The sequence below is a fragment of the Salminus brasiliensis genome, chromosome 7 (assembly GCF_030463535.1).
Source record: "Salminus brasiliensis chromosome 7, fSalBra1.hap2, whole genome shotgun sequence".
Classification (NCBI taxonomy): Eukaryota; Metazoa; Chordata; class Actinopteri; order Characiformes; family Bryconidae; genus Salminus; species Salminus brasiliensis.
The window spans coordinates 34,149,821-34,171,481 of record NC_132884.1 but is presented as its reverse complement, the minus strand read 5'-3'; the positions used below and the strand labels follow the sequence as shown (position 1 = coordinate 34,171,481).

Below are 21,661 nucleotides of genomic sequence, written 5' to 3'. Positions count from 1 at the left end.
TTTCACCAGGTTTAATGTTTTATTTACACCAAGTTGATCTTGCATGAACACAAATATATCTTTTTCCTATTTTTTTCTATTATTATTATTATTATTATTATTATTATTATTAGTGCTATGGCATGTCAATATAGGCAGACATCACAGAATCAGTGCATCATTTAAAAATAAAGGACAAAACCACATAACTAAAAGAACAATAAATCATTTGTTTTCATTAATGCTCTTCAGCAAACCCTTTTAGATGTGGAGCATCAATAAGCAATCACACTGCTTAAGAAATAAAACGACAAATGCATCTGTTCTTCAAAAGAAAGGACAATCAAAGCAAAATAATAGATAAGGATGGAGATGTCTGGGCTGCAATGATAAAGAAAGTAAACAGATGAGTGTTTCACCTTACATGCTGTCAAATATGTTATTTGGAAAACAAAACAGTATGTTTATTAAACCATATTGTTTATAAAATGTGTACAATAAGTTACTTCTACATAGAACACAAAATCATTAAATGAAGATCTGTAAAGACTTGAAGTAATCCTTCTTGGCTTTGTCCAGGTGTCTTTTATTCTGAAACAAAAAAAAAAAGAAAAAAAAAACAACAACAAGTAAATGTATAATTAAGATTCTGCATAATGCTTTTATTGTTTTTTGTCGATGTCAGAACAAAACTATGTATCCCCAAAATGGTTGGGGTACCAGAGAAGGAGACATCCTTCTTAACTTTCAATTGATGTCCATTTTAAAATATTTAATTCTGCATTTTATTTTGGAGCTAGTGTTCTTACGACCAAAAAATACTGAATAGGTTTGACTCTTACCACAATTTTGCACTGGAACAGGTGAGCAAGTTAACTACTAAACATGTGAGCATTATTTAGATACCATTTAGATTCTACCATTTTCTGACTATTTTTTGTGTGCCAAATTTGTACATGTATTATCGATATTCATCAATAAAAAATCTAGAAGCAATGTTTGTTGTACTATCTAGATGTAAACAACTTTTTTGAAAACAGTTTTTGTTGACTTCTGCTGTTTGTTTATATGTACTAATATACATTGTATGTATATGCATGTGTACGTATTGAATATCTAGAAAAAAAAAGTATTAAGTAAGAACCTTTATTATGATTATACTTCAGTTCAATTGTCGTACAAAAAACAACTTTACATATCCTAGTTTTTGCATCTAAAACGTTTGCCACTATGTAAAAGTCTTTAATCGTTATAGCTATTTTGAGGATATTTTGGAATAGAAGGTTCTGGTATTTATGATTGTCTATAATCTTTGCATAGGAAAGGAGGGAGATTTGAAATTCTCACCTCTGACCGTGAGTTTGGTGGAGCACTCTGCTCTTCCTAATGGATTCTCAGCAACAACTTTGTATTCTCCTGTGTCCTTGGGCCCCACCATCAGGATGAGCATGGAGCAGACACCACAGGTGTTAGAGATGTAGTAGTTGGTGTTTGTGTTGAGGCTGACGTTGTTGCGGTACCAGGTCACATGGGGTGTGGGGTTGCCTCTCACAGCACAGCTCATGTAGCACTCATAGCCTTCTGGAGCTGTGTGCAGCTTCAAGGGGACCAGGAACTTAGGAGGCCTCTCAAGATTGCAGGTTTTACTTTCAGGCATAACCAACACAAATTTCTCTGCAAGAAAGAAATGAGGTACTTCAACATTGAGTCATCACACAGACAAAACTACATTTGACAAGAGTGTGTGAAGCAAATAGTAAACATTCAAAGGAATTTACCTTGTACAACTATACTGCTATACATTAAATATGCACCCTCTAGTGGAAAGTGCAGTGTAGTACAAGATAGCTTGCTGAGGAAGTATGGATCTGGTTTCACTAGCAAATCAGTGCTGATACAGATAAAAGACCCCATATATTCTGCGGATACAGTGTGCCTTACTGCCTTTCTTCAATCTAGAAAAGACATTTGTTCCATTATGGTGGAATTCAAATTGGCCTGTAATAGACCCTCATTACAAACCTTTCTTCTCAGTGATAAGCCACTTGGGAGACTCTGAAGGGGCAGACTGGCCCATGTCGTTTTTGGCGTAGACACGGAACTGGTATTCTCGGCCTGGCATGATGTTGCATGCTGTAAACTTGTTGTTAAAGATACGGTCAGCCACTGTGTGCCAGGTCCTCTTGCTGGAGTCCCTCTTCATTACCATGTAGTGCAGACGGTCATCCCGTTTCTCATCTGGAGATGCCGTCCAGGTGACTGTCACAGTGCCTGGTACATTCTCATCCAATTCCACAGGACCTGGAGACTTGGGCTCATCTACAAGTACAAGATCATAGGTATATTGTTTGTTTATGCATGTAAAGAAGCTAACAATTGTGTACGACATGGAATTATAAAATTGCCATCCAAAAATCAGTATGCAAATGTTTGGGCACTCCTGGACAAAATTTGTTGCTGTGTAAAGTTAAGTGAGTAAAAGATGACCTGATTTCCAAAACGGTATAAAGTTAAGGATGAAACATTTCTTTAATATTTTAAATGAGATTACTTTTTATTACAGTTCCAAAATAACACAAACCCTGCATGGTCAGTACTTATTAACACCCCTTTGTTTGGGGATTTTCATCCATTTTTCCTTGCTTCTTGTAGCTCAGAGAGATTCTTGGGCCGAAAGGCATTCACTGCTTTTTTTGAGGTCTACCCACAAATTTTTTATGATATCGAGGGCTGAAACCTCCAGCTTGCACCCCATGAGATACTCCATTGTACACTAATTTTGCTTTAAATGTTAAAAAGAATGTAACTTTATACCTTTTGGACATCAGATAATCTTCTACTCACTTATTCTATAGATCTCATAGCAGTATACAAAATCACACGTCTCTAAAATGATAATGTAATAGAGTAACAAAATCCTGTGTTGTTTTTTAACCTGATTTTACAACACAGTGCCATCAGTGCCTTCCATGATGAGTTGCGTGAAACAAGGATCCTTCGCATCCTTTGGTATTTTCCGGTTCTGCAGTGACATTGGACAGCTGAACACGCTTGAAGGAGAGCACTGGCGGGCATTATGCTGAGTGGTAGAGGAGAAGGAGTGCCATCCTACGCACCCAGAAAGTAAGCCTAATTGTGCTCTCTGGGACTCCCAGCCACAGATGGCTGTACTATCACTGGGGATCGAACCGGCAATCTCCAGATGAATGGGCCAACGCTTAGACGACTGCGCCAGTGTTCTTAATTTTAATATTAATATATTATACATAAATGTAATCAACAGTGTACCTGTGACTCTGATCTCAGTGCTGAAGGTCTCCTGGCCCACAATGTTCTTGACGATGATGGTGTAGATTCCACTATCTGAGCGGTCTGCGGATGGGATTAAGATTTGAGAGCCGCCTTCAGCATTGCTTACAGTGACACGTTTGGAGACAGGAACTCCATCCTTAAGCCAAATAACTTCAGGCCAGGGAGAAGCCTGAGAAAGCCATGAGGATAGATTATTGTCATTTGGCTGTTAAGAACAACTCCAGTTCGCTTTATATTGACTAGTTAGATCAGATTAATCTTATTATGCCCTTTTAACTCAACCTGTAGTAGTTCAACTTTACAATACTCAGAATGGAGAGCACTACTACAAAAATTAATTCAACACCAGTGAAACACACCTCATTGTTTTAACATTTGAATGGCATGACATGTTTTACTGCCACTATTCTATATTAAGTGTTACTTAATCATAAAATGAACATTTTATGTTTTATGAAGCCAAACATTTTTGTTTACCACAAAGTTAACGTTGAATCGCGTTGAATTTCCAGCTCTGACTACCATGAAGCTCTTCATCTTGGAATCTGTAAACTGTGGTCTCACTTAAGAAAGAAAGAGAGAAAAAAGAGGGACAACAAGTTCAACCAAAAGCATTAATTTATTTAATGTTTTACACACACACACACACACACACACACACACACACACACACATATGCACAATGCATTCAGTCTTCGGTCCCTTTCAGTTTCTTTTAAACAAAAGAAAAAAATACATTCTGCACTCATTACCCTATAATGACAAAGTGAAAACAAAATTCATTTAGATAAAAATTTGGATCACTAATTACCCAACCCGTACATACCCCCCGCCCCCCCATCACATGCGATGCCCCGACGCTATTTTGGGCGGACCAACACATGTCCTCATTTGATGCGTGCCCAGTCAAGCTCCTCATTTTTCAACCTGCCATCATTGCAACATTCGTCGGGCAACCAACGCGCCTGGAGGGAAGCACTGCATACTCAGCTCCAACGCACTATCCTGCAGAAGCGAGCGCCATCGGGGCCTCAGCTGGTCCAGCAGACTAAGGAGCATGACTAGGATTTGAACCAGCAATCTTCTGATCATAGTGAAAAGCATCTTAGTCTGTGTGCCTAGGGTCTTGTTGGAAGGTGAACCTGCAGTCCAGTCTGAGGTCCAGAGTGTTCTGGATCAGGTTTTCAAAGTTGCAAAAAATTCTACAATTCTGTTTTCACTTTCTCATTGAGTATTGCGTGCAAAACAATGTGGGGAAATGTATTTATATTTTATTTTAGGCCCTAACATGAGAAAATGTGAAAAAATATATTATAATTACTCACCAGGGGGAGGCATAGCCAGGATGAAGTTATCCAGCTCCTGAGGTTCTCCGTACCCACCTTCATTAATAGCTAGCACTCTGACCCAGTACATAGCCATGGATTTCATTCCCTTTACAGTGTAGGAGGTCATGATAATGGCATTGGTATTGCAGCGATCCCATTCAGTGCTCTCTGCAGGTCGGATCTCAACAAAGTATCCCTTAGCTTCATCCTGTACTCCCTGTTCTTCTTTTGGTTTAGTCCAAGTGAGGGATAAAGTGGTATATGTGGAGTCTGTCACTTTCAGGTCAATGACCTTGCCAGGAGGTTCTAGTGGTGCAGAAATTGTGATGTTATTATTTATGCTGAGATTTATCAATTATAACACATCATTTTACGACAATAAAATCAAACTGGCAATCTAAGATAAATAATGGGCAGTTTCAAAATGAATACCTTTACGAAGGTTTTTCTGTGCTGCACTATGTAAGGCTACATTGGTTTATTATTACTTTGCAGTTGAAAGTTTGGCTTACTTTTTGGATCTCTGGCAAACACAAACTCTGATGGTGTGCTTGGTTCACCAGCTCCGGATATGTTGATAGCAGACACACGGAACTCATACTCCATGCCCGCAATGACATCTTTACAAGCATATTTCTTGGCTGTAGATGAGAGGCAGTTATGATTAGTTATTAATTATTCAAAATGAATTTTGCTTCAATATCTCAAAGCTCATTAACTTGTTAACTAACTGAATTGATTAACTACTAAGGAAAATACAAACTTTTGATAGGTTCCTCTGGTGGATGAACAAGTCCCCATAAGTTGCTGCCTTTCTTGCGTTTCTCTACGTTGTAGCCCAAAAGGTTGGTACCCCCAGTGTTAGTGGGAGGGGTCCATGTGAGGGTGATGCAGTCTTTAAAAGCACTGACTATTTTAGGAGCAGAAGGTGGGCCGGGATATGCTGGAAAACCACAAGAAAATGACAATGCCTTTTTTATTTCTGTTCCAGGATGCATTCACATAATTGAGGGGAAAATGTAATGATTGTCACTGCCTAGGGCGCTGCAATATAGTGTAAATAAGAATTTTACCTTTAGTTCCGGCTTGGACATCCTCTGTTTCATATGTGTCACTAATGCCCTCTGGGGTCTCAGCTCTGATGCGGTAGCAGTACCTTCTGCCATGATCCACATCAGTGTCTTTGTAGTAAGCTTCACCAGGAATTTCACCGATCTTCTTCCAGGTGTTGCGGCCAACTTGATTGCGTTCAAGGATATAATGAGCAATTGGGCAACCACCATCATCTTTTGGTGGACGCCATTTGATCTCAATGCAGTTTGAAGTAGCTTCAACTATCTCCAGAGGTCCCAGAGGTGGAGTTGGTTTATCTGCACAAGATCAGTTTAACACTTTAGGTCTAATGTGGAAAAAATGGCAACTAGAGATTCATATGAATAACATCTTCATTTTTATATGCTTACCCAGAACAACCAGGTTAGAAACGGCTTCAATGGTGCCAAACTCATTCTTAATTTTGACCTTAATTTCCCCTGAGTCTTTGCGCTGTAGTTTGGTTAGAAGCAGACGAGTATGGCCTTCAGCAATTTCAATCCTGCAGTTTGTGTCAGGTGTAAGCTCCTCGCCTTCTTTGTACCACTGTATCTTCACTGGCTCATGACCAATATATGGTATTTTAAATGCAGCTTTTTGATTATTTTTGATTACTGTTGGTGTGGCAAAAGCTTCAAGTTCCTTTGAGTCAACTCTTGGAGGATCTAGGGAAGACAAACATTCAGAGCAGAGCACAAAACTGTACAGCATATATATATATATATATATATATATATATATATATATATATATATATATATATATATATATATATGATTTATTGTCACTGTTATCCAAAAGCGTCTTATCACGTATCCCCATTACTGGGATGTACTGAACTTTTGATATTTCAACTTAATGTGAATCTGGCAGTTCTTTAGATAAATAAACATGCCCCCAAATCACTTGGAATAAATAATCTCTTGACTTCTATTCAAGTTCAGAAGGTTTCTCCTGTGAAAGCAGTATTAGGCAGTGTTATTGTTTCTCGCTCCCATGCTTCCCTTACAAGTGAAATTTGTGCTTTGAGACAACCCGCAAGAAGGACATGCTTACATGCATTTCAGGACTTTTGAAAGATACAAAACATCGACCATTACAGGATTTTACATGAAATTGACTCTAGCTTATTTCCTAGCTGCCATAGTATACATATTGCAGTTAGCAGTGTGTCAAGCCCAAAGTAGCAACAACTCTATTAAAGGCAGGTGGGGCATCACAATGATTTTGCTTTTTCTTACAGTAAAAATACTTCTTAATGATGATTTAAGTGCTATTTTGGAGATACGTAGCATATGATTTTGCCTGACAGCAGCAATATATTTAACGCATGTTGCCAGGTAGATTATCTAAACAAACCTTCAACAGCTATCACAGCCTCAGTTTTACGGCCATCAGCTTCAAATTTGTATTTTCCAGCAAACTCCTCTGTCACTTTGTGGATTTTCAGTTTATGAGTAGCACCATCTTTGCTCATGGTCATCCCCTCAGTGGAATCACTGATCTAGAAGATAATTGCATAAAAACAATTTGCATGTTTAACAGAACCATCTCTGCCTGTATTGTATAGTTTTCAAAAAGTAGAAGATATCATTTTCTCATTGGCAATATTTTGGGGTATGTTTGGAGATCTGTACTGTACCTCCTTTCCATCTTTGTACCAGACACCCTTACATTCTGCACTGCTGAGTTTGCAGACCAGCTCAGCTGCCTCCCCAACAATAGCCTTGCAATCTTCTAGGCCAGCAGAAAAGTGAACACCAGGATCTGCAAGGAATTTAGGCACATACAATATACATAATAGCAATTATAATAATAGCACATACCTGGGGAGTTCTACTAAACTTTTTTTATTATTATAAATAAAGGTTAAAATACATGTTTAAAAAGTAGAATCGGAAGAAGACTTCATTGCAATGTTGTACAATTGCATTATTCTCAAGCAAATTATTGCATTCCACTGATTTATCTGTGATGTGATCTGTGATTTTTTTCTACATGTAGTCTTGTACAATTCGTTCTTCATGGCAAGACTGTCGTCTTCAGAAGTCCATGTGATCACCTTTGTAGCTTGCTTCTCTTCTTTTCTTGAATAATGCCATGTATCAGTCAGTAAGTGTCTCAGTCTCTTTAAGAAAAGATTGAGTATTCTTGCTCTTCTTAGGAAAGCTCGAGGGCATCTGCTTCTGCATCCTTTTGTAAGGTAGGTATCATTTATGTCTCCATCATGTGCTTGCATTCTGTCCTGGTCATCATGATTCTTGTCCGAAGAAGGTCAGTTTTTGTGACATATATTGTTTTAATATGATTAATTTATTAGCTAAGACACGCATGGTACAGAGAACACAAACACTTTGAACACACAAACAATGTGACGTGCACAACAAACACTTCTCACATATTTCAAATGTCTTAACAGAATAAACATGATTGGATTTTGGCCCTAGAATATTCATATGATACGTTTCTGAAAAGACATTTTCAGATGTTTCGGGTCCTACTGTAAAGCTAATGTGAATATTGATGTATGTCAGTCTCCAAAAGTATGAGCAGGTTAGTTTAATAAAGTCTGTGCTCTTAGTTAAGCACACCTCTATTGGAGATGTAATAAAAGGGTCAGAGATATAATAAAATGGGATTAGATCAGCCCAACAGTTCATGTTGTTATTCTAGAATCTTCAAAGCAGTGGCAAAGCCATTCACTGACGTAAAATTTTGCTTCCATGCATTTTTCGACGCAGCCTCTACCATCTCTTACCAATTACTGTCTCTGGGAGCACTGGGCCTTGTCTTGTGCGGCCTGAATGCTTTCCAGTTCCGGCTGATTTATCCAGTGTGCCCTCAGTTCCCTTAGGAGCAGGTGTAGCCCCCTCGCCACTAGATGGGCTTTCTTGTGGGTTATCTCCTGGATTTTCACTTGGGTTACCTTCTGGGTTACCGTCTGCCTTTTCTCCGGGGTTACCATGTGGATTACCTCCTGGGTTACCATGTGGATTGCCACCTGGGTTACCATGTGGATTACCTCCTGGGTTACCATGGGGATTACCACCTGGGTTACCATGGGGATTACCACCTGGGTTACCATGTGGATTACCGCCTGGGTTACCATGGGGATTGCCGCCTGGGTTACCATGTGGATTGCCGCCTGGTTTACCATCTGGATTACCCCCCGTGTGACTTCTTGCTTTTCCACCACCTGGGTTGCCATGTGGATTACCACCTAGGTTGCCATGTGGGTTACCACCTGGGTTGCCATGTGGGTTACCACCTGGGTTGCCATGTGGATTACCACCTGGGTTGCCATGTGGGTTTCCTCCTGGGTTGCCATGTGGGTTTCCTCCTGGGTTGCCATGTGGGTTCCCATGTGGGTTACTTCCACCTTTAATAATTTATTCAACCAGTTGGTGATGAAAATTTAGATGATTGACGTCGTAGAGAAGATCATAAAGGGCATTTACAATGACATCAAGGACAACAAAAAACAAATAACATTAAAAGAGAGCAGTGACAAAATAACAATGACAGAAATGCAGACAGACACCGTGCTTTCAGAGATACAGGATATATAATATATAGCCAGTAAACCTGCTGTTTATTTAAAAAGACGCAAGTTGTAATGAAGGCTACAAAAGAAACTAAATCTATGATTAGTGTCAGTTCTAGTCCAAGAAAGGTAAAAAGGTAAAGGTGCAAACAAATACAAACGTATTTGTCACTGTACACTGTACAGCAAAATGTGTCCTCCGCATTTAACCCATCTGTGGTAGTGAACACACACACACTAGTGAACTAGGGGCAGTGAGTAAACACACCCAGAGCGGTGGGCAGCCAACTCCAGCGCCCGGGGAGCAGAGAGGGTAAAGGGCCTTGCTCAAGGGCCCAACAGTGGCAGCTTGCAAAGCCCGGGATTCGAACCCACAACCCTGATAGCCCGGCGCTCTAACTGCTGAGCCACCACTGCCTCACTATATAAGAATATTTAAGCGCAAGGAACACTTGGCTTGATATTTGCTAAGATACATCACTTGTCATAACTAATGAAGTTCTTTTTAACGTGTTCATTAGTTACATCAGGTGATAGAGGCATGTTTTGTTAACATACATAGCTGAGATGTGGATGAATATGTCCAACAGAGACAAAAAGACTGACAAAAACACTGACGAACATATGATGGACCAATGAGACATACAATAAACAAGTGACAGACACAGTACAGACATTAAGTATGTACATATATAGCACACAATGGTGCATGAGGCACAAATACATGGTTCATGAAGCACAAATACCTTTGTGCATTCTGAATGTTAGGAAGCTGTTGTGATTTTTTGTTAAGATGATTTGCACAAGTGTGTTATCACCTCTAATGAACAGATTCATTCAGATTAGGATTAATCAAATTAATCAAGAAAACACGATGTTCATTGTTTCTTTGAAACAGGTTTCAGTAGCACAGCTGTTAGGGACTTCTTAGCTGATAGACATGCTTGAACAACAGATAAGGAATTATGTAAATTAAGTTAAGTTAATACCAGTTTTGTAACGAACACTCAAGGGTCTTGTTGGCACTAGTGTTTAAAAGCTAAACAGTTGCACAAGATTAGAAACCTAATGTTGGCTTCATTTAACTCCTCTTTTATTCTGTTCAAGTTAATGTCTTGCCCAGATTATTTGTCCAACTCAGGCAGCTTCAGGTAGATTTGATTCTCCCACCATATGTATTGGCATTAATGGTAAATCAGTTCTATCTGATTTTCTGTCTGACAATTAGCTCATTCATTAATCGGCATGCTTGAACACCAGATACTGATTTTGACTGTCAATAGTAGTTTTATAACATTCTCTCAAAGACCTGGTTAGCATTAGTGTTTTTTTTTAAATACTACGAATATTCTACTTTAGTTCACTCCTTTAGATTATGTTCAAGTTAATATTCAGCCCAACTCTTACCAATCACAGTGTCTGGCACCAGTGGGCCTTTCCTCACGCGCGCATACTTCTCAGTCTGTTCTGTTTGCCCAGTTTGTTCAACTCGGGCAGCTTCAGGTTGATTTGGTTCTCCTACCATAAGTATTGGTACAAATAGTAAATCAGTTTGATCTAATTTTCTGTCTGCTTATCTATGTAGCGATTAACAGACACTGAGAATTTTAAATAAAATCATATATTACATTTTGTAACTCTCAGGGATTAGATATATGTCAAACAAAAAATAATGAATACATATAAATACATATAAAATTTATAATAAACATTTTCTTAAGGATGTGGTTAGAAATTGTGTTAAAAATTTAAATTGATTTTTTTAACATTCTCTCAGGGATGAAGTTAGAGATGGTGTTAAAAAGGGAAAATATTATATCTTAGACAACAGAAGTAGGATTTAGTTCACTCCTATTTGATTATGATCAAGTTAATATTTAGCCCAATCCTTACCAATCACAGTGTCTGGCACCAGTGGGCTTTGCTTCACGCAGACAGGGCCCTCAGCCTGTCCTGCTTGCCCAGTTTGTTCAGCTTGGGCAGCTTCAGGTTGATTTGATTTTCCTACCATAAGTATTGGTACAATATTAAAAATGTTTTATCTAATTATCAGTCTCATAATTTACTAAGCAATTAATCAACAGACACAGAACATTGTCTTTACGTTAATACTAATTTTGTAACATTCTCAAGGATGTAGTTAGAAAAAGTGTTAAATATATTACATTTTGCAACAATCTCTCAGGAATATGGTTAGACGTAGTGTTGAATATATGCATATATATAATTCTCTCAAGGATGTAGTTAGAAATAATGTTAAATGTATTAATTTATTAATTTTGTAACATTCTCTCAATGATGTTGTACATAGGGTTTAAAAAGAAATTTTATATTCTATATTAATATTTAATATTAATATTTTAATGTAATATTCTCTACAGGATGTAGTTAGAAACAATATTAAATATATTACATTTTTTAATATCCTCTCAAGGATGTAGTTAGAAATTGTAAAAAAGGGAAAATAGTACATTAGACAGTTGAAGTAGGCTTTAGTTTACTGCTATTTGATTATTTCCAAGTGAATATTTAGCCCATATTCTTACCAATCACAGTGTTTGGGCCTTGCTTCACGCAAGCATGCTTCTCAGCCTGTCCTGTTTGCCCAGTTTGTTCAACTCGGGCAGCTTCAGGTTGATTTGACTTTCCTACCGTAGATATGAGTATAAATGATAAATCAGTTTTAGTCCTTCATCTTCCTGTTCTTAAGGACCAATAGTATAGTTATTTATTCTTGTGCATTGTTTCAAAAGCATAAGCTGGAAGAGTTGCAGATACAGTTATTCTAGCAGCAGAATAGCATTAATGCAAATGGACACAACAGCACAGAAAATACCAGTTATTAATATAATAACTGCATGAATCTGTGCCTATGTACATTATACTGCAGAAAATACACTGTAACATTTGGCAAATCATTTTGTTAAAAATGTATCCTTCAAAAAACAATAAAAATGTTGGGTGTAAAAGTGATAATCCTTACAGCATTGTAAGTGTTAGCATGGAGCTGAAAAAGAAGTGATGGACTAATTTATAAAGATCCATAGTAGGATATTCTTTTTCGGTGAAGGTCCTCATGCTGCAGGACCTTGAATGAGATATATATATTCTTTGTGAAGGGGTTTCCTTTTTTGATATACACTGTTCCAATAGATATATACTATATACTGTTATATACAATATACTGATATATATATAATATATATTGTTCCTTCATTCAAAGCTCTCATTGTATGGAATGTTATACTGCTTAGAATGTGGATACGTGTGTATGTTCCCTTACCTACGACAGTATCTGGCACCAGAGGTCCTGCTCTTGCACGTTTCTTATCTTTTCCTCCTACTGCACCCCCAGCGTCTGCACCTTCCCCAAACAAGCCATCAACGCCTGCTTCCCCTGCACCTCCAGCACCTCCTGCACCTCCAGCACCTCCAGCACCTCCTGCTTCTCCTGCTCCTCCTGCTCCTCCTGCTCCTCCTGCACCTCCTGCACCTCCTGCACCTCCTGCTCCTCCTGCACCTCCAGCACCTCCTGCTCCTCCTGCAAGACCAGCACCTCCTGCTCCTCCTGCAAGACCAGCACCTCCTGCACCTCCAGCACCTCCTGGACCTCCCATTCCTCCTGCACCTCCCACTCCTCCTGCACCTCCCACTCCTCCTGCAAGACCAGCACCTCCTGCAAGACCAGCAGCTCCTGCTCCTCCAGCAAGACCAGCACCTCCTGCTCCTCCTGCAAGACCAGCAGCTCCTGCTCCTCCTGCAAGACCAGCACCTCCTGCTCCTCCTGCAAGACCAGCACCCCCTGCTCCTCCTGCAAGACCAGCAGCTCCTGCTCCTCCTGCAAGACCAGCACCTCCTGCTCCTCCTGCAAGACCAGCACCCCCTGCTCCTCCTGCAAGACCAGCACCACCTGCACCCCCTGCTCCTCCTGCTCCTGCAGCACCTACTCCAAGCTTTCCTGCGGCTGCTGCAGCCGCATCTCTGGCCAGTGCAGCAACAGCTGCTGCTCCAGCCGCAGCAATCTCTTCTGGGCTCAGGCCTGCTTCCCTGGCCTTGGCCTCAGCCAGCTTCCTTGCCTCCTCCTCAGCTTTGGCTTGAGCCTCTGCCGCTGCAGCTGCGGCTGCAGCATCTGCAGCTGCTTTGGCATCTTTATCCGACATGCCTTTGGCTTTAGCTGCTGCAAGTGCAGCCTCAGCAGCCTGGGCAGCAGCTGCAGCCTTAGCAGCTGCAGCGACCTGTGCTGCCGCAAAGGCAGCTTCGGCTTCAGCTCTGGCTTTAGCAGCAGCTGCCTCCTTCTCAGCTTGGGCTTTCTTGGCTGCCTCCAGCTTCTCAGCCATCTCCTTCTTGTTCTTCTCTTGTTGTTCGGCAGCAACTTTAGCCAGGTCAGCTGCGCTGCCACCTGCTTGAGTGGTCTTGCGGGCTACCTTTTTGCCTTTTGCACCGTCTTTGTCAGCTGCAGGGTGACAAACATTTACAAACAGGTGTGAAGACCTGGAATTATGTAGAGAGTAAATGAAAAAATATCAAAGAAAATTAAATGATTGAATGTGTATATATTTAGTCATCCAATCGGATTGGACTGTGTAGACATCAGTTTCAGTAAGGCAGTAAGTTTTTCAAGTACTGAACTTACCCTCTACCACAAGCCAAGCACTGCAAGACTTGATACCAGCCAAAGCAGAATATATCCCAGAATCCACAGGCATACAGTCAATGATTTTCAGTCGGTGGATCAGTTTATCTTCAGAAACAGTAATCTCATATTTATTACTGTTGGAAATCGGGGTATTTTTTAATGTCCATACAATCTGGTTCATGGGTAGAGAAGTCACACACTCAAAGACCGCGTCCTGTCTTTCTTCAGCCTTTACTTCTTGAATCTTCACAACAAAATCCACAGGGGGGACTGGGTGAGACAGGCAGAGGCAGACAATAAGCACTTGCAATTCCAAATGCATTCTAATACTTAGAATTGCTTCTAAAATACATTGTTCTAATTTCTAACAACATACTTTTGAAATCTGTTGAGAAGATATTGACTCCCTCAACATCCACTTGATAGATACCAGCATCATCAGGACTGAGATTTTTCACTGTAAACACATACTTTTTGCCAACTTGTTTTAGGCAATGCTTCATTTCAGATTCTATGTCTTTGGTAAATGGAATCATGACCCCATCCTAAACAGATAGAACAAAAATTGTTACTTAATCACGAGGCTTTTTGCACAAAATGTCATTTAGACCAGGGAGAAGCAATACTTACTTTGTACAGGAAGATACGACTGTTGGGGTCTTTGAGCTCCATGTCCAGTTCGAATGTAGCTGCATCTTCTGATTTCACCTCAATGGGTTTTAGGTTAGCAATGTGCCGAACGAACTAATGAAGTAGAAAGTAAATTATATTAAAGTAAGCCATATATTACTGGACATATTTTATGTTTGATTTTATTTCAGTGACCAAAGCATACCTGTGCCTGCTCTTCTTCTCTTTCTTTCTTCATCTCAATCAGTTTTTTCAGCATGCCACGGAAATCAGTGATGCCATACTCAATGCATATTTTTTCATAGTCTTTCTTATCAGCTGACAATAACAGATCCCACACTGCATCATCGAGTTCACCTTCTCTTTTATCCTCTACTTTTTTCCCAGCACTACAGACGAGATGGATGGAGCAAACTTTAAATCAGCTGGCAATTATTACTGATTTATTTTCCAAAAATATAATTATTGCTGATCCCTGTATGTGCAAAAGTTGATTCAACACTCATTACATTGGCTTTGTCTTGTCTCTGATTCATTCATACAAATATATATATATATATATATATATATATATATATATATATATAGTAAGGGTAGTACCTTCTCCTGAGCATCTTTCGGAACTCTGTTGGATCGTTTGTTGGCGCTGAAGAGAAATCAGATTGGATATTGGAGACAAAATAGAAATTAAATCCAGTCTAATCTTGTAAGATGTCTATCATGTGCTGACAGTATGTAACTGCTGCACCAGTTAAGGAGTTAAGGTGGAATGGAACAATTGAATAAGATTTGAATTAGTTTTGTTAACTAATGACTGTTTTCTGCTCACATCTGCATAGCAGTGATGGTTATCCAAGTCTGTTTTAGCAGTTATTCTAATTAGATGTTTTACCCATTCTTAGAAAGCAATCAGTTTGGTTTTAGTTTGAGTTCAGAGATATCTCAGAGAGAGGCGAACAGAGCAGCAGAAACAGAGCCGACAAGGAGAGGAAAGATTTCCTATTCCTCATTATTATTCTATGCCCGGTAGCTAGTGACTTCCATCTGCTGCTAAACAGACAGTAAATAAAGAATACGTACTTTACACACTTCATAACTTCATTGTATTAACCTGTGGGATAAAACTAGAACTAGATCAAACTAGATACAACAAAATGGAATAAATGGAATGCAACCAAGAAAAGATTTGTATGCATGTATTGCTGCTGTGCAGCTCATTAGTTGGTAAAGCTGTGTTGTAAATTAACTTGTAGCTGATATGAATACACAGCAATGAGTAATATTTAGCTCATAGTTAATAATGGTTAATTAATGATTTTGATGGAAAGCTATAAAAACAGGTTAATATTGCAGTATAACTTTTTAATGGACTTTTTTTAATGGTAAATGTAGTAATGAACAGCAAAAACAAACCACATTTTGGATGCCAAGTTAAAAAATCTGTACAAATTAAATGTACATTGATTAAATAATGCATAATCAATCAAAAAAGTATCAAAGAAAATAGTATATTTATTTATGTTGTTTTATATTTATATATAATGAATTATATTATATATATATTTCTAAAGTATATGCAAATATCATATTTATAAGTTATAAGTTCAAATAGTTTCTAGGTCAGTAATCAATGTAATCCAGGTGAGATATCCAACATACCTTCTGCCCTTTTCATTTCTTTGCTCTTTTTAAATCCCACTGCAAAAGAACACAACTAATAAATATGTATGATGCAGTTCAAAAAACAATGTGTGTCAAGTACTTCCACTGAAATGTTAGAAAAGACCTAAAATCTTGGACCATACCTTCAATGACATTTAGGACAACAGTGCAAACAGCCTTTCCATACTCATTAAAAGCATAGCATTTGTATGTGTCAGCTTCATCACCACTAACTTTAGGCATCTGTGCAAGTATAAAAACATAAAGCAATTAATACACATTTTATTGTTACCAAAGCTGAAGCCTGGGGGCGTCACATTACTCACTTACCTCTAAAGTGTGTTCATTATTTGTAGGATCATATTTGTTCTGGAACTTTTGTGGGTCATTCATTTCTCCGTTTGCTCTTTTCCATGTGACAGTGGGCTTGGGGTCTCCGATAACAATGGCTTTAAAAATGGCTAGTTTACCTTGAATGCAAAAGGTTTGATTGTAAATTAGTTTTGCACATAAATTATACATTTGTATTGCACATATTTTATATTCATGTAAGGTCATGACTTGTTTACATTCTCTGAATTCTCATTTTATGTTTATATGTACATTGCATGTTTAAAGTTAATGCTAAAATGAGACATAGTATTTTTGAGGCAGTGAATGCCACACTGTGTGCTGAGTAAGTAACTCAAGTGCACTCAGTTTCTGAGTAAATGTTGGTCATGGGTCAAAGTTAAGCAGTTATGTTATTGTTGATTCCCACCCACTAGCTAGGGGCTTCCTCTGAGACACATGAAGCCAACCAGCCACATATTCTTGTGCTGTTGCTAACACAAAATCTTTGGACAGCTGAACACACTTGGAGGAGAATGCTTGCTGGCAATTAGTCAGCTAACAGATGCCCTCACTGGCTAGCATCATGCAGAGAATTGGGTTGGGAGCAAGGCCAGTTGTCACAGAGATGGCTATGGCATCACCAGACGATCAAGCTTGCAGTCCCCTAGTGATAGGGCCAGTGCATAGATCGGTCAATTAGGTAGGTTTTACTGGACATTTAATGTTTTTTTAAAGGATTTTTTCTACAGCATTCCTTACCTTCTTGAATGGTTAAAGCAATGGGTTTGCGAGTAAAGTCTGGAGTAGTTTTTCCTTCTGGCAGATCCTCAACATACTGTGTGATCATAACCCCAGGGACCTTTGATCTCCTTTTGATACCTAAGAACATCCACATCAACACTGTTACCTTAAAGTCAATCTCAGTCAGTAGTTACTGCCAAAATCACAATCACATCAATATTATCTAAAACATATTTTTGCAAGTTGTATGCTCTGCGCAATGGCCTTAGTACAAGCTAGAAAAGGAGGCACAGAACAAGAAGAAAAAGAATCATAGATGTTTCAGGACCAAAAATAAAAATGTAAAGGATTTAAAGGTTAGATACATTTTGTCTTAAATATTTTGTGAAAAGAAACAGATTGTAATTTTGTTCAAATGAAAACATAGTTCATATTTGAATAAACAAAACCAAGGGGTGGGGTTGATCATTGTCATCAACAGGTCAGGGTACTGTGCAACACAACACAATATACTGTACAACAAAAACCAAATGACAGCAACCTGAATATTTATTTATTTGCTATTTCACTAAATAAATCACCAGTCTGCCTGGAAAAATGCTTGTGTTTCAATAATATTTAACAAATTAGATGGTCATAATCTACTATTCATGCAAACTTAAAACAGTTACTATTGAATGGAATGGAGTCTAATCACAGGTACTGAGAAACTGGTACTCTTTTCCATTTGTAGAGCAGTGCATGTCTTGCTTAGCCATTCTTTAACCGCTGAGAATAAGTCAGAAGCCATGAAACTGTGTTGTTCTTGCATGAATAATCTAAGTGTATTTTTTGCATGAATGATCTTCCTTTCCTAACACATGGCCCATAGCCTATAGGCTGTGCCATACCAGACAGACAGCTTTACCTTATGCAAAAGTCACAATTCATATTGTGCCACTTGCAGGGTTCTGGGTATATATATATATATATATATATATATATATATATATATATATATATATATATATATATATATATTAATGCTGTCATTTCACACATATGTGTGCTCGTAACTGTTCAGGTTGCTGTCACTCAGTTTCCTTACCTTTTTTCTTCGGAGGCTGACCCTCTGCTCCTGGTACAGACATAACACAGGGGATGGGAAAACAAAGCAGGAGAACGTGATTGTGTTAATCCTGACAAAAGCATGGCTGAGGTCCCATTACTTTGACAGGATTCAGGACATAAATGACATGGTAGACTTTGACACTAGAGGTGGAAATCCCTACTAGTAGGAATACTGCTACTAAAGTAATACTTTGCTTGAATTCATATACTGATGAAGATATTTTGCAAAAATAAAAGTAAATAATCTGTTAATTAACTACTCAAGTAGTTACTTAATAAAGCATCAACATGTTCCAATGCCCAGGGTTTCACAACCTTTATTAGCTACCTAGGCTAACACACTTGAATATTACTTTGAATCCGATTTAAAATAGCTACATAACATAAATAGACCCTAAAATAAATAAATAAACAGGAACAGCCAGACGGCTGATTGCTTCCTCGTGTTGGAAATTCAGTTGAAAAGCAGTATTAGTTATTAAATAATGATAATAGATTGTCAAACTATTTATTTGAAATAAACCAAGTCAGAAGTTACTTTCTGAAGTACAGTAATGAGAGTAGCTGTGGTTCACGGTTTTCCACCTCTGGTCAACACCCAACACAGACAATGAGGGGGATCTTAGGTTTTGCCGGCAAAACTCCTGTTCAATTCTACTTAGGGTTGAAAGAAGTTTTGCCGATGGCATGGGGTAATGGATGGGGTCACACAGAGATTAATTTTAGGTAGATGGTGTTATAGATGGTAAATTAGCAGGAATTAGGATTGTGTTAGAAACTGGACAGGGAAGACAGTACTCTCTTCTGTTGAAATTTATGAATTGTCTTCCTCCATGGTTTGATAAAATGATAAAAGGTCTTCATTGCTGAAAAATGGCAGTTGGCCAAAAGGTCAACTGATGAAGCATAAAAATCCTTCACATCTTGTCAGAAATGCTTATTGATAAGATACGCCAAATAACATTGGTTTGCATGTTGCTTTTCATGAGTATCGATCTGTGAAATGAGTTGTTGTGCCCAATTTGGCTTTAATCTGCATGTGTTGTAATTTCTCAGCATCCTTGTTGACCTTGTCATCTTTAGGGACAGAAGCCTGTAAGTGAGAAGCCTGTGATTTCTAAAACATCTTTTGAAATACTTAATAATACTTAATAATAATGTGACGTGTCTTGTTATTCTGAGCTTATCCCTGCTTATTTAATCATTTATTAATTTAATGCAGCTATCTTGCCTTTACTCTATATCATATTGTGTATTTAAAACATGCTGACTTATACATTTGAACCACTTTTTATATATTTTATATATTATATACTCACCCCTAAAGACTAGTCGTCTCAAATGTTTTCATATGATGCCATAGAACAACCACTTTTAGGTCTATCAGTAACATTTTAGGTGTTATATAGGTTGTTCTATGAAGTAACCATTTTTTTTTTTTTATATTTAAAGAGCCTTTACATACTGCGCAAATTCATGTTTTTCTAGAACTGTATTTGCAAGATACCTTTAGTTATTAAAGGTTCATAGCCTGACCTATCATTGTATATCTAATCCTTTGATATTATTTCCATTATGACAAATCTAAATTTACCTGCTATTGGTCAATTTAGAGTGATTTAGTCAGAATACTGATTTTACTCAAAGTCAAAACAGCAAAAGGTTGCAATATTCTTTTAAAATAATGCTAATGTTCCCGTTCAGAGAGTTCAAATTACAAATGATCATGCTGACGTACTGTGCATCAGTGTAGATAAAGCAGCTACTGCTTTTTCATTTTACAACATGTTCTAAAATGTGATTCAACATATCATGTCCTGTTTTTTCTTTACATATTTTGTCAGGTTTGGTGATACATTCTTTTACTAACTACTTTGTTTCCTTATTGATGTAAATCTTCTTTATTAGGATCTTTAATGAAAAGTCTGTTTCACTCTTAATATTGTTCCAATTCATACATTATTCAAAAAAGGTCAAACCAACAATGGACACAAAAGCAAAAATATATATTAGACTTCCTGAGAGCCACCATGGGGCTGGTCTTTCTTTAAACAAACAAGTAAACAAATAAGAAATGTACAAAATAGAAAAAAGAAGTATATATAAAAAAGAAAGCAATGCAAAAAAAGAAAGAAAAAAGAAAATAAAGTGAAAAAAAAAAAAATTAAATGTAAACAATCTTAGCAATGAGACCTTGGAGACAGGAAGTCCAAGATTTCGGTTGTTTCTGTTGTATTACTTCTATTTGTGTTTCAGTAATGGACCAGTTGTACTATGGGAAATGCAGTTGTCTGCTTACCACCCTGCCCTGTGGCAGTTTGATCTGTAACCTTCGACTTCTTCCACATCTTGGAGTTTCTCAGGTCCTCAGGATTTCAGAACTACCTATGATAAAACAGAGAGAGAATTTGGAATTTGCATCGTTTGGCATCAGGTAAGGCACAAAAAAAATTATATATATATATAAATAAATATAAATAAAAGTTATATATATATATATATATATATATATATATATATATATATATATATAGTTCAGTGTATAATTTCAAATCAGTTTAAATTAGGTTATCAGAATGATATCAACATATCCAGATTAAAAATCATCTTAAAATTAAATATTAAAATTAATATTAAAACTATACATTAAAAATATATCTAAACTATACATTAAACTGTTATTTGACATATTTATCGTACTCTAGAGCAGAATATCTTTGTTTTTTGTGCAGTACTAATCCTTGTGGATTTAGTCCTAATTTCTACATTTTGAGGTGTTAATATGTATCTGAAGTTATATGCTTGGGAAATATCAATATCAGCTCATGATTCCCACACTGATGCACAGCTAATTTAGGTATATACCTCAGGGTAACATGACTTTTTAATATGCTGTACATTATTTCAATTTAACAGCAGAAATAGCAGGGCATTAAAGAAGTCAGTAGTATGTGCAAATGTAATTTGGGCATGGGTAATATCTTGTATGTCTGGATGATGGAATGTGATAGGGTGGTACATTATGTTCCATTAGAGAGACTTCTGATCTCTCAGCAGCTGCAGGCATACATCTCCTCTAGGCACACCACATATAGACACGCACAAACCAACAACCAATTTCAGACACTTAATCCTCACAGAGTATGTGACGTGATGTTCACATGTTTAGAGGGCAGAGGTTTTCATTATAGTAAAGGCCAGAGCACACTGACCCCACAATCACCAGTGTTGTCTAGTTCAGAGCCGGTGTATGGGGAGTCTGGCCTGTTCCTTGTTTCTCCCTTCATACCAAAA

At 37.9% G+C, this 21,661-nt stretch overlaps 1 protein-coding gene across 1 annotated transcript; it reads right to left on the bottom strand.

The window, feature by feature from the left end:
- Positions 1 to 507: 507 nt before the first annotated feature.
- Positions 508 to 20,715, bottom strand: igfn1.1 (immunoglobulin like and fibronectin type III domain containing 1, tandem duplicate 1). Its single transcript, XM_072683348.1, has 27 exons — positions 20,667 to 20,715; positions 18,345 to 18,374; positions 17,276 to 17,395; positions 16,514 to 16,653; positions 16,327 to 16,426; positions 16,181 to 16,219; positions 15,122 to 15,167; positions 14,727 to 14,910; positions 14,522 to 14,635; positions 14,268 to 14,436; positions 13,889 to 14,161; positions 13,076 to 13,708; positions 12,539 to 12,913; positions 11,149 to 11,259; positions 10,663 to 10,773; positions 7,354 to 7,478; positions 7,071 to 7,215; positions 6,083 to 6,376; positions 5,693 to 5,989; positions 5,383 to 5,562; positions 5,132 to 5,260; positions 4,617 to 4,925; positions 3,769 to 3,854; positions 3,268 to 3,460; positions 2,002 to 2,298; positions 1,334 to 1,653; positions 508 to 570 (listed from the first exon to the last, which is right to left on the bottom strand). Exons 1-27 carry the CDS (start codon positions 20,713 to 20,715, stop codon positions 508 to 510), a joined length of 4,932 nt encoding a protein of 1,643 aa, XP_072539449.1.
- Between the last annotated feature and the right edge of the window lie 946 nt (positions 20,716 to 21,661).